General features: G+C 42.8%; 1 protein-coding gene across 3 annotated transcripts in view; it reads left to right on the plus strand.

Moving 5' to 3' along the window:
* The window catches only part of CNTLN (centlein), a 351,601-nt gene that overhangs the window by 320,612 nt on the left and 18,291 nt on the right, over positions 1–12,698 (plus strand). For all 3 annotated transcript variants that reach the window (XM_053300359.1, XM_053300360.1, XM_053300361.1), the window contains one exon: positions 11,029–11,226. In XM_053300359.1, coding sequence (XP_053156334.1) covers positions 11,029–11,226 — 198 coding nt within the window. The remainder of the gene's footprint in view (positions 1–11,028; positions 11,227–12,698) is intronic.

Consider the following 12,698-nt stretch of genomic DNA (forward strand, 5'->3'; position numbering starts at 1 on the left):
TCCAAGTTCCCCTCTTATACCATCATTTCCTGGCCTGGGAACAAATCACAACAGACAGATGGGTCTTTTCCATCATCCAGATGTGATATGCGATAGAATTTCATACATGACCCCACTTCCTGAGGATCAGGTTCACGGCATCGACCCCTTCTCTGCTGGAAGAAATAATACCACTCGTGGGGAAAGATGCAATAGAAGCTATTTCACCACTTTGCCAGATGAGAGACTTCTATTCCAGGTACTTTCAAGTGCCAAGAAGGACAGAGGAATATGGCCAATCTTAGATGACCTGAGGGCACTGAACGAGTTCATACAGAATTCCATTTGATCTTGATTGCATCGATAATTCATTGTTGGTGGGTGATTGATGGTTTGTTGCCATCGACCTAAAAGATGCATATTTTCATACCCAGATATGACCCTTGCAAATATCTCCATTTTACTGTAGACATACAGGTATAACTATACAAGGTCCTTCCTTCTGGCATCTTGACCGCCCTGTTTCCTGGGCTTGAAAGCCTTCCGCCTCCTGATTGTCCACCCCCTTGGTGTGATATCAGACACTATAAGCTGCTTTTGAATATTATGTTTGAAAACAAGGCAGCATAGGTTTTTTTTTTTTTTTAATGAATAATTTTTTTCTTATTTCTTCTGTGCAGATAAAATCCTGAAATTGAGTAGTATAAAAGTGTTCATCAGTCCAGGCATCCAGAATTATTTGTGAAACTTGTTACATAGATCTTTGTTGGAGCCTTGCTTTTATGTCTTGTTAACATCACATTGCCCTCATCGTTCAAGTGTAACTACTTGCTATACAAATGCTGCATTCTCTGCAACACAGACAGTTTTAGTGCAAAGGTCTGTCCTCTAAGCACCGAACAAGACTAGCTATTCTTAATTTATTGGTTGCCAGTAGATCAAAGCTCAAGACTGACATAGCTGAACAAAATGTTAGCGGACTTTAGCTAATATTCCAAATGTAGTTTCTGATAGAATATCAAATAAGGTCAGTAAAAGTTTGACCTTTTATTTCTAGGTCTTTGAAATTTAAGATTCTTGGTAGCTGAAATGCTTTACAGAGAGTTTCATAGGTACTGACTAAAGTAAGAAGGTGCTCTCATCCTTTTTGTTCAGATTATCCAGACAGTCTGATCCTATATTCCCATCACGGTTGCTGAAATGTACACTTGATTTTTTTTTTTAATGAACCTACTAATTTGCTGGTTTGTACTAGCACTAGGAGGAGAAATGGGACTTCTCAAACTGCACCCTCACTCTCTTCCCTACTCCAAAATACTCATTGCATAGAATGTTCTTAACTTATAGCCCCTAATAGCTTGGGACCAGAAGGGTCACTTCTCCCATGTGAACCTGCCTGTGTATTAACAGGTTCCTCAGAGGACTTCCCTCAGTTCCTCTGTCTTCAGAGGTGAGGTGGTAGTGACCCAGAGATAATACTTCTTTTGGCTATGGCATCCTACTCCAGAATGCTCTCCCCAGGAGCCTCACCACAACCATAAAATTTCCTATCCAGATAGTCATACCCCAGTCTGGACCTAGAGGAGTTGGTGAGCCTGACATGCAACACAAAGAAGCTGGTTTTTTTTAATTAGCCAAAGGCAGAAAGCCAAACTTCGAATACTTGTACCAAACCTGCCTGTTTATGTTAAACACCCCTTTCTCCTTGTGGGCCTAGAAAGAGAGCTCTGAGGGCTGAGAATGTAGAACCCACAGTAACTAGGTCCCAGCATCAGACCCAGTGGTTTCCAGGTCAGACTGCAGCATAGGGATGTGCACAAAACCAGTTTTCCTGGTTCGGTTCGAATTCGAACCAGGTTCAAACCAGGAGGGGGTGGTTCGGTTTTGGTTTTGCTCAACCCCCCAGGTTCAGTTCGAATTTGAACCGTTTTGAACTGGTTCAAACCTCCAAAAGTGGGTGGGGTGGTAGCTGGCACCCATGGGTACCTGCAACCCAAACTCCAAAGCAATCGGACACTCATACGATTTTTTATGATTTTTTGAATTTTATTTTTATTTTTTTTCTCATAGGGTATAATGGGACTTGAACCAGCCCATTATTCCCTATTGTGGAGCACTCATGGGTGCCAACAACCACGCAAACTCCGAAGCAATCGGACACCCCTATGATTTTTTATGAATATTTGAAATATTTTCAATTATTTTCTCATAAGGTATAATGGGACCCAAACCAGCCCATATCCCCTATTGTGGAGCACCTCAGGGCACAAAAGTGGGGTGGGTGGTAGGCACCCAGGGATGACTACCACCCACAAAACCCCAAAGCAATCGGACACTCCTGTGATTATTGGTGAATTTTAAAAGTATTTTTGAATTCCTCATAGGGAATAATGAGGATTGCAGAAAATGTATAGCTTCACATCGGGGGGGAGGGGTGTCCTAGAGTGGAGTGTGGTGGGTGGTAGTTCCCAAGGGGGGCAAGGAAGCTATCAGAATTATTTGTAAGGAATTGGGCAAAGTGCCGGTTTTTAAGTGATTTTTGAAGTTTACCCGTCTTTAAGGTTTATCTCCATAAAGAAGCATGGAGGTGTCAGCAAATGTATAGTTTCACGTTGGGGTCAAAGGGGTGGCCTAGAGCACAGCGTGGTGGGTGGTAGTGCCCAAGGGGGGCAAGGAAGCTATCAGAATTATTTGAAAGGAATTGGGCAAAGGGCTGATTTTAAAGTTATTTTTGAAGTTTATGTGTCTTTAAGGTTAGCAATGAGAGTGGATTCATGGTTTGTCATTGAAAATCTTATATGCTACCAAAGAATCTACACTCAGAACACTTCATAAAAAACAAAACCCAGTACCCCATGGGTCAGCAAACCATGGGGGTGCTTGGCACCCTTGCTCTGGGCCACCCCAGCACCCCCCAAGTGCAGTTATGGGGCTGCTGAAACCTCCATTCTTCCCTATGGATAAAAACCTTAAAGCCACTTGTGGGGTGCTGTGGTGTCCCAGAGTGAGTGGTGGTGTAGTGCACAGAGGGTGCTAACCACCCCCATGGGTTGCTAATCCATGGGGTACTGGGTTTTGTTGTTTCTGAAGTGTTCTGAGTATAGATTCTTGGGTAGATTCTTCTTCTTCTTCACCCCCAGTTTGGTTCGAATTCGAACCTGCAGCTCGAACCCAATGGCTGGTTTGGTTCGAATTCAAACCGCTTCTAACCGGTTCACACATCCCTAGTGCAGCATACCTCACAGTGTTAGAGGAGAACATAGGATCAGGTCTTAGAAAATGCACATGCAGGCTAGATCCCATATGTGCTCTAGAATCTAGAGAAATGCATCCTGGGATTATCATCTGTTCATGCAGGTATGGTGCAAAAACCATAGAAAAATATATCATCCAGTGCTATAAATGGACCCAGAACTAACAAACTGTGTTGAAATAGGTGAAGAGATTCCCATTCATTTCTTTAGACCCATTTTAGCAGAACACTGGCTGACATCAAGGCTAAGACATCAGCAAGTTTATTTTACTTCCTCTGCATTTTATACACATTCTGCTGTCTTTTTCTTTCAAGCTGACTAATGATCAACTGCCAAACTCTCATAGAAATGAATTGTTCTCAAAATGTATTTAGAAAATTATCATAGGAGTTGTCCTTTGGAACTATTGATTCCAGATTACCCAAATCTCAGATTGTAAAATGAATAAAGGGGAAATAATGAATAGATTTTAGAATTAAGAGAAATCTCTTAAGATATGTTTCAAATAGACAAACTTCCCCCTAATGAACATGTTCTAAATACACTGAAGGCTGGAGAGTGGAATACTTTACCCAGCATACCAATAAACAAGCTTTATAATACTGTAAATTTTAGATGTGATTCAATGCTTTATGCATGGGAAGTATTCATTCAGTGTTTCAAATATGCATGCTGTGTTTTTAAGGAAGAATACATCCTTGATACGACAAGGCTTATTTTGTATCTTAAACTCAATGGCTCAATTGAGACATAACACCGAACCATAGTTTGGCAGTCAGGATATTTCCTGGAGACTCTCATGCTTCCTCTTCCTCCTCCTTTCATGTGCAGGTTCCCTCCTTCCTTTATGGTTTTTGCTAACCATAAGGCTAATTCTCATGAATAGCAGCCTAAACATCTGAAGAGGGTGCAGATGCTGTTGGCTTAGGGTTGTTCATCTGAATGGCCCCTAAACATGCACTCCAAAACCCTATTTAAACACCCTCTTTGCATGTTGGGGCTAATATTCATGCAAGCTGGGCCATAGTGTACTATGATGTTTAAGATGGGAAAGTATGGTTACCACTAACCTTCAAACGACAGTTTTGCAAACCTATGTCAAACTGTGGTTTCAGATCATGATTTTAAGAAAGGCTTAAAACCATAATTTGCTAACTTTGATGCTGTGATAAACTCTGGTAAGTGAAAACCAAGATGTGGAGGTAGCAATTCATGCATGAGGGGTCGGGGTGCAAGCCCACAGGAATGTTCCTAACCCAAACTATGCTTTGGCATTATGTCTGAATTAAACCGAAGAGGATAACTTTGTTGACAGGGGGCTGTAACTGAGTGGGAGAGCACATGCTTTGCGGGCAGAAGATTCCAGGTTCAGTTCCCTGGCATCTGCAGGTAGGATTGGGAAAGACCTCTGTATGGAATCCTGGAGAGCCGCTGCCAGTCAGTGTAGATGATACTAAGCTAGATGGACCAATTATCTGATTTAATACACTGCAGCTTCCCATGTTTCTATGTTAGCTGCAGTCTATGTTTGGTTATAGTTCTGCTAGGGTACAATAAGATTGTTCCTATTGAGAATAAACACATGCTATTTTTTTGCTTCACTGTACCTCACGGTTTTTCAGGGAGGTTCAAAAATTGCATGCAAAAAAATTTACGTTCAATTTTTTCATTGCATGCAGAAGATCCCAGGTTCAATCCCTGGCATCTCTAGGTAAGGCGTGGAAAATTCCCTGTCTGAACTTCTGGAGAACTTCCAGTCAGTATATGCCGTAGACTATACTGAGCTGGATGGACCAATGCTGAATGGACCTTTTATTCAGTATAAGGCATCGTCATATGTTCGCATATGTACATACCACTCATCTTCCTCTATGTTTGACACAGAGCTTTTATCATAGTTTAAAACAAAATCATCTTTATTGTCACAGGGTGGCCAGCAGTAAGACTCTCTTTCATGAAAATGTTGGAAATACTTGGCCAAGATGGTGCATATTCTGTGCCGTAGACTTATTAGGATGTTGTCCTCCTCTTAGTCCAAAAATCTGCTGTATGATGATTGCCTGTTGAGTGTGATGGGCAGTTGTCTTTTTTATTCACGATTCTTCAGAAAGCTGGATGTAACACTTAGAGCTCTCCTATCCCCCTTTAAGCCACCTTAAGTCGTGCAGCAGGGAAATGCTTGACTAACATTTTGGTTAGTTTGTCAGCCATTTTTGGAAGGGTGGTATAGAAATCAAATAAATAAATAAAAAGCAGAATCTTGCCAGTTCAAATCTCCGCTGGTATGTTTCCCAGACTATATCTGGCAGCAGCGATTTAGGAAGATGCTGAAAGGCGTCATCTCATACTGCGCGGAAGGAGGCAATGGTAAACCCCTCCTGTATTCTACCAAATAAAATCACAGGGCTCTGTGGGCACCAGGAGTCGAAATTGACTTGACATCACACTTTACCTTTTACCTTTATCCCCCTTTTACTCAATATCAGGAATTCAATTCCACGAAGTTCTCTTCTCCCTTATTGGAGATCAAAAAAGCTCCTTTCCAGGCTAATATTTAGAGAGGGTGAGAGTGGCTCCTTGTGTGTGGCTCATTCATATTGTAGCCCACATAGGATTTTTCAGGATCATCCGTGTCTCTGGCCAGCACACTGGTGCTATGAATTGAGTGACTATTGTAAACAATTAAATAGGTTTACAGACTTAGTGCATGTATGCCAAAGTGACAAGACATCTGGTTTTCTTTTGTTTTTAACAACAGTCCTATGTTACTGTTATAGGTATTGTGACAAATAAAAAATCATTTCAGTAGGTCTTTTGTGGTAAGGGGGCATCATAAGGAGATTTTTGGAGTTGAGAAGAATCAGACTGGACAAAACAGTAGGAAACTTACCTCGGAGAACAACCCCCACTTTGGCTTCATTTTCCAAAGGTTTCAAAAAAGTGCAGAGCTACTCTGGCTGATAGAAAATACTATTGTTGGCTATATGATTGACAATCTAGATGATTTGGTGTAATTTGATTTTGAATGTATCCAAAAATAATGATTTAGATCTTGCTGGATCTGAAACCCCGTTCTCGAAATTCCTCTGTGCAACCTCTATTGCAGTCTGAAACTGTGCTCTTGCTACTTTCACTTATCGGTTTATGAATTCCCTTTATTCCTGTTAGTAGTTCCCTCACCAGCTGTTTGTTTTGTCGTGGGCAACAGAACTGTGCCTCCTTGCTACTATTGCTTGTTCTGTTCTTTTCAACCCTAACTTCTCTTGGCTGCAAGAGGCCATATGACTCTCTCTTTGGGTTTCCATGTCTTCATTATAAGGCAATCAGCTTTCCCCAGGCCTGAGGTTAGATTTTAGTATGTGTGGTTTTAAAAAAATAATATCAAATACATATATTCTGCTGTCTTGCATATTTAAGACAATGCCCTGATATTTATAGTGCACTGAAGTTCCTTAATCCAACAACTCTTCCTTTCTATATATTATCTTATTCTTATTCCATCTTGCTGTGTATATTTTTGTCATGATCCACTTTAATCAGGCTTTTGGCTCTCATTTCTTGCCAATAACAAACTAGTGTTTTCAGCTGACAGATAATACTTTGTTTTGATCGTGCCTGAATGCCAGCTGGTTACAACTGACTGAATTGTTTCAGGTGTGATCACAGAGATTCACTGTTACTTGTGTAGTTCTTTCTCTTTTCCCTGATATCACTATGAGCTAGTGCTGCTAGTGAAACTGTTTGATCATTCCCTTACATACTCAGCATTGAACTTATTAGCTACTTAAGGAGGATTGGGTTGGTGGGTTTTCACAGGGGGAATTCTATCTTCTGTAGTACTCTGGTGGGAAAATAGATCATGAGCCTCTACAATATATGTGAGTTTTCATTTTAAAGGCTTCAACTTCTTTGTGATTTAATTATTTGCTCCCCAAATTAAACATATATACAACATTTCAATGTCTCCCCTGTGTCACTAAAGATAAGGGAATGCTGGGGATAATTTTGCAGTTACCATGAGAATCCAGCACAGGGGAGAAAAATATCAGTGGAGTATGAGTTATTAAAGTCTTCCTTACTGATGAGTCATTTGAGCTTCACAGTTAGAAGTGCTTAAGAAGAATTAAGAACAATGTACTGTACAAATGTTGAGCCACCTAATGTTGCAGTGGGGAAGTAACTTGCCTAGGGAGCAAGAGGTTGCTGATTCGAATCCCTGACACCTATAGCAGGCAGCACAATACAGGAAGATGCTTAAAGGCACCATCTCATACGGCACAGGAGATGGCAATGATAAACCTCTCCTGTATTCTACCAAAGAAAACCACATGGCTCTGTGGTCACCAGGAGTCGACACCAACTCGACGGCACAATTTTACTTTACTGCACAGTGTACTAAGGACTGTATTGCAGCATTGCAAACCAATCTTATAAATCTGTATATACCTAGCAAGGAAGGTGGAGTTGTCATTTGCTGTTTCCCTGTAAAGCAAATCCTCTTTCCAGTTCCTTCCTTCCAGAGGAGCAGACCCTAATTGCTCTGATAGGCCCAGAAAGCTCATAGTATGCTGTGATGGGTGGCTGGATCAGCATATACTCCCCGCCTCCTTCCTCTTTTAATCAGTGCTAAGTGAAGGATAAGTAGCAACCAGTAGCTACACCAGTGATCGCGGCTCTGCATCATTGCTTTGATATCTGTATGTGTGAACCTAGCTCTTGACAAGCCACTTGCCAATGACCACTGATCCCATTTACCCCTTTCGAAGAATGCTGGATCATAAGACTGGGCCATTGTTCTGATATTGGACATTTAGATTGTTGATTATAATGTCTAAAATACCTTTTTTGGACATGTGATATATGGGACCGGTTCTCACGATCAGTGAGACCTGGTTTTTACCGGTGAGCGGGAAGGGAATCCTGGGCAGCTGGATCGGCCGCCCACACGATGCCCGGCTCCATGATGGAGCCAGCGGGGGGTGGGGGGAGCGGGGGCCGCACAGCCCCTGCAAGCCCCAATATGCCCTGCGTGAGTGCACAGGGCATACTGGGGAGACACCCGAGCCAGGAAACAGCTTTTCGCCTCCCAGTCAGGGGTCTACTCATGAGTAGGCGTGGCGCGAAGCCACACCGTGGCTACTCACGAGCCTAAAAAGCAGGTTTGCTAGAGCGCTCGCTCTGCAAACCTGCTTAATAGCAGGGGTTCTCGAGCGGGTTACCCGCTCAAGAACCACCGGGCTCGGCTGCGAGCCCGGCGGTTCTTACAACCCACAAAAATTGGGCTATGCTCTCCTAGCCCGATTTTTGTTGGTCGTGAGAATCACCCCATGATGTTATTGCAACATTAGGGCACGTGTGGAATGTAATGTTGGACATTTGCTTAGACTGACTCTGGAGTGCCATTTCATATGTAACTTTTTCTGATGGGTAGCTTGATTTGGATTGGAAACAGTATGTACTTTATAAGGTTTGGATGACAGCACAGATTATCTCTCTTGCTTCAGAGACACAGGTTGGGAAGTCAATAGTACCTCCTTATCAGACAAAGCCATGTATGAACTAGCCTGAGGTGCTCACATTGTGTTCACAGAGTTCTTTTCTAAGTTTTGAGTGAAGAATAATTCCTGGTAAAATATATGAAAGCTATCGCCAGTAGGGATTGTTCCGTGTGCATATTTGGATGCATTTGTTTCATACTTGGTCTGTATAACCTACAGACACACTGCTGTACTTGAATATGCCAAAGCAATTTTGCAACCAAAGGTTAAAAGCTAGGCCAAATCCAGATCTAAAATCTCAGCAAATTTGAAAGAGAAAATAGCAGCTTACAGGACATGGGTAGACACTGAAATGGTAAGCCTGTGAGCAGAGTTTAATTCTTCCCCCACCCCTCATATACTCTGATTTTTCCTTTAACAGGAGAAAGTGAACGAAGATACAACTTCATAATTATATCTTGATACAAAGGGGGAAAGGCTTCATGCTGTCAGCCAAAACATAAACACTTAAACACAGACTAATATTAAACTTTATCTTTTACTAAGAAGTAAAAACTCTTAATATATCCAGTCCTTTTAGTATTTTGAGTAAAACAAATGTTTCAGTAATTAATACCCAGACTTGACCTTTGCAAAGCATCCCAATTGCATTCACCCATTCCTTTTTTTCTCTAAATCTTAGAAGGTGTTTTAGTAACATAGGAACCTGCCATATATTGAGTCAGACCATTGGTCTATCTAGCTCAGTATGATCTACACAGACTGGCAGCAGCTTCTCCAAGGCTGCAGGCAGAAATCTCTCTCAGCCCTATCTTGGAGATGCCAGGGAGGGAACTTGAAACCTTCTCCCAGAGCAGCTCCATCTCCTGAGGGGAATATCTTACAGTGCTCACATGTAGTCTCCCATTCATATGCAACCAGGGTGGACCCTGCTTAGCTAAGAGGACAAGTCATGCTTGCTGCCACAAGACCAGATATCCTTCCTTTAGACCAACTCTCCCCCCCCTTATACCGTTTTCACCTTCTATCACATAGACCAAACCTTTCTCAGCCGAGTAGCTTTACTTCTTTTAAAGTCAATTACTGGACAGTGCCTGGTGTTAGGGGTGTGCACAGAACCGGCTGGTCTGGTTCAGTTTGAGCCTGAAACAGACCGGGCCAATTCAGTCTGGCAGCCCCTTGAACCCCTGCCCCGGTTCTGTTTGGTCCAAGGGGGTTTGCGAATACACACACACACACTTTAACTTACCCCCTTTGGAGGAGTTGGTGGAGTTGGCAGGCGGGGGTGGTGGTCTGCAGAGGTTTCCCCTCCCCCTGCCAGCCTCCCTTTATGCTGCCACCAGCCATTTGGCTGGCTCTTCAGCCCATTTGGACCTTCCTCCTCCAGCGCAGTGGCCATTTTGGAGGCCACCGCACCTGCGCAATTGGCCTCTGCATGACCCAGACTACGCAGAGGCCAATTGCAAAGGCGTGGCAGCCTCCAAAATGGCCACTGTGCCGGAGGAGGAAGACCCGAGCAGGCCGAAGAGCCGGCCAAATAGCCAGTGGCGGCATAAAGGGAGGCCAGCAGGGGGAGGGGGAACCTCCACAGACACCCCCCCACTGCCTCCAACTCCCCCGGAGGTGGTAAGTTTTTGGGTTTTTTAAAAAATTATTTAAATAAAAAAAAATCTGCGAACCGCCCAAACAGTCGGGGGGTGTTCGGTCCAGGGTCGGACCGAACAGGGGATGGTTCAGTTCGACCCTGAATTGTCGAACCAAACAGGTTCAACTTCGACGTCAAACGTGTTTGCACATCCCTACCTGGTGTTGAGAGAACTAGCCAATAACTGCATTAGTTTCAAATGAAAAGGAAGCCGCCGTGGTGTAGTGGTTAGAGTGCTGGACTAGGACCAGGGGGAATCTGGGTTCAAATCCCCCATTCAGCCACGATATTTGCTGGGTGACTCTGGGCCAGTCACTTCTCTCTCAGCCTCACCTACTTCACAGGGTTGTTGTGAGGAGAAACTCAAGTATGTAGTACACCGCTCTGGGCTCCTTGGAGGAAGAGCGGGATATAAAATGTAAAAATTAAAAAATAATTAAAAGTACCTCTAGATTTGTCTGGACCCATCTGTATGGACCATGTTCCATATATATCTGTCATTGTATAGCCTACTTTGTTTTGATTCTGCTTGCTACCAAAACGGCAGTCATACCTTGAAATATTCGTTTTAAGCAACCTTGAAGGCTCAGCATAGTTTGAAAGGAGATCCCGAAATGTGCTGATCATAAATATATGTATTTCTCTTTATTAGACTTTAGCCACAGAGCTACAGCATAATGTGAAGGAGATGAGAACAAGGATCAGATGTGCTAAAAAAATGGAGCAAGAGAAAAAATGTGGCAGTTCTATTTCGAAAGAATCTGTCAGCCGGGCCCAGCACTTGGCAGCATCTATCCTTAATATTTCAAAGAGTGATTTAGACGATATACTTGATGTTGAAGATGATGAGGTAAGTTGCTGCTAACACTTGATTTGGCTAGAAATCAAGGTGAGCTCTTTTGGTGGTGTAGATTTGCATAGCTCTATTTAAATCAGAGCAGTACAGGGGCATAATTAAGATAGAGGCTCCTCTGAGTTTCTATGTTATTCCTTTACATATTATTGTAGTAAGCGCCTCTTTAACCTAATTCAGTCTCTCCCCCACTCTGTTCCACTTTCCCTTTCTTTAGAGGAATCATGCCATGACCCTCTTTAACATTTACTGGTTAGAAAGGGATTGTTTCCCATTAGGAACATGTTTTAAGATGGCCGGTTAAATAAGAGCCCCACATGGTTTTCCCCTGAACAAGAACCATTACCATCCTCAGCCTTTTAGCCTTAACTCCATGGTGGTAAAAGCAGCAATGCTTTCTTTACCCAGTCTTGTGAGCCATTAACTGAATACTACATAAATATTTTCCACAGGATTAGCTAAAATCTTAAACTAAAAGTTCCCCCGCACCTGATCCAATGCACATCAGTTGTATGGATTTTAGCTGAATCAAGCATACACGACTTATTTTTCTGTGTTGCTTGTGACTGTTGAGGCAGGTGTCCCCTCTCAGTTCTGTGGAGATTCAATTTTCCGTGCCACATTTGAGTCCCAGCACTGAGCCTTTGAGGTATCATATGGTAATGAAGCAAGTGTACTCAAGGAGCAAGAATTTTGTAAGCGATGCATGCAGCTGAGAGAGGTTATTGTGGATGGGATTATGCTTTTTGTGGAGACATTCCTTATCTTGTCCTTTGTCCCACTCCTTTCACATGGTCTCCTATGACCTCCCACATTCTTTGCCATGCCATTCTGACTCCCACCGGGAAGCTCTCTTTATCACAGACTCTGCATAAGATAACTCCTTCAAGATATAACTCCCTCCCAATATATCAAAATAGTCATAGCTCCTCCACTAACTAAGCAGAATGTTGGCTGCTTCATAGCCACTCTCCAGTGGCTTTTAGTACATAGCCAGGTTGAATTAAAGGGATTCAATCTTGCAGAGTCTCTCCACTCACTAAACAGAATTTTGATTGCTTAAGAAATACATATCTGTAATAAGGCCAAGCTACATGATAGAATAGAAACAAGTAGTTGGGCTGTGTGTATACAAACTGAAGTAGCAGCCATGAAAGACCCAATCAGAACCATAGCTTAGGGGGAATGCACATTAACCATTTCATCTCATGCTGTTCTGATGAAAATAACCCTCTCAAAGCTGGTATTTGATTCACCAAATGGGAGCTTCACTCCTACAGCTAATCACGGGGTTTTCCTTTTGGGGAGGGAGCACATTTTTGTCAGGACCACAGAATGAGGGGAAAGAGTGAAATGCCCTCTCCCACTGCACTGCAAATCCCATCCTGCTCAGACCTCCACAGCTGCTGCTTAAATTGAAACACACATTCAGGAGGTTTAATGAAGTTTTAGCCCCTAGTGTTTCAATT

This window comes from Hemicordylus capensis, chromosome 2 (genome assembly GCF_027244095.1).
Source record: "Hemicordylus capensis ecotype Gifberg chromosome 2, rHemCap1.1.pri, whole genome shotgun sequence".
In the NCBI taxonomy this organism is placed as follows: Eukaryota; Metazoa; Chordata; class Lepidosauria; order Squamata; family Cordylidae; genus Hemicordylus; species Hemicordylus capensis.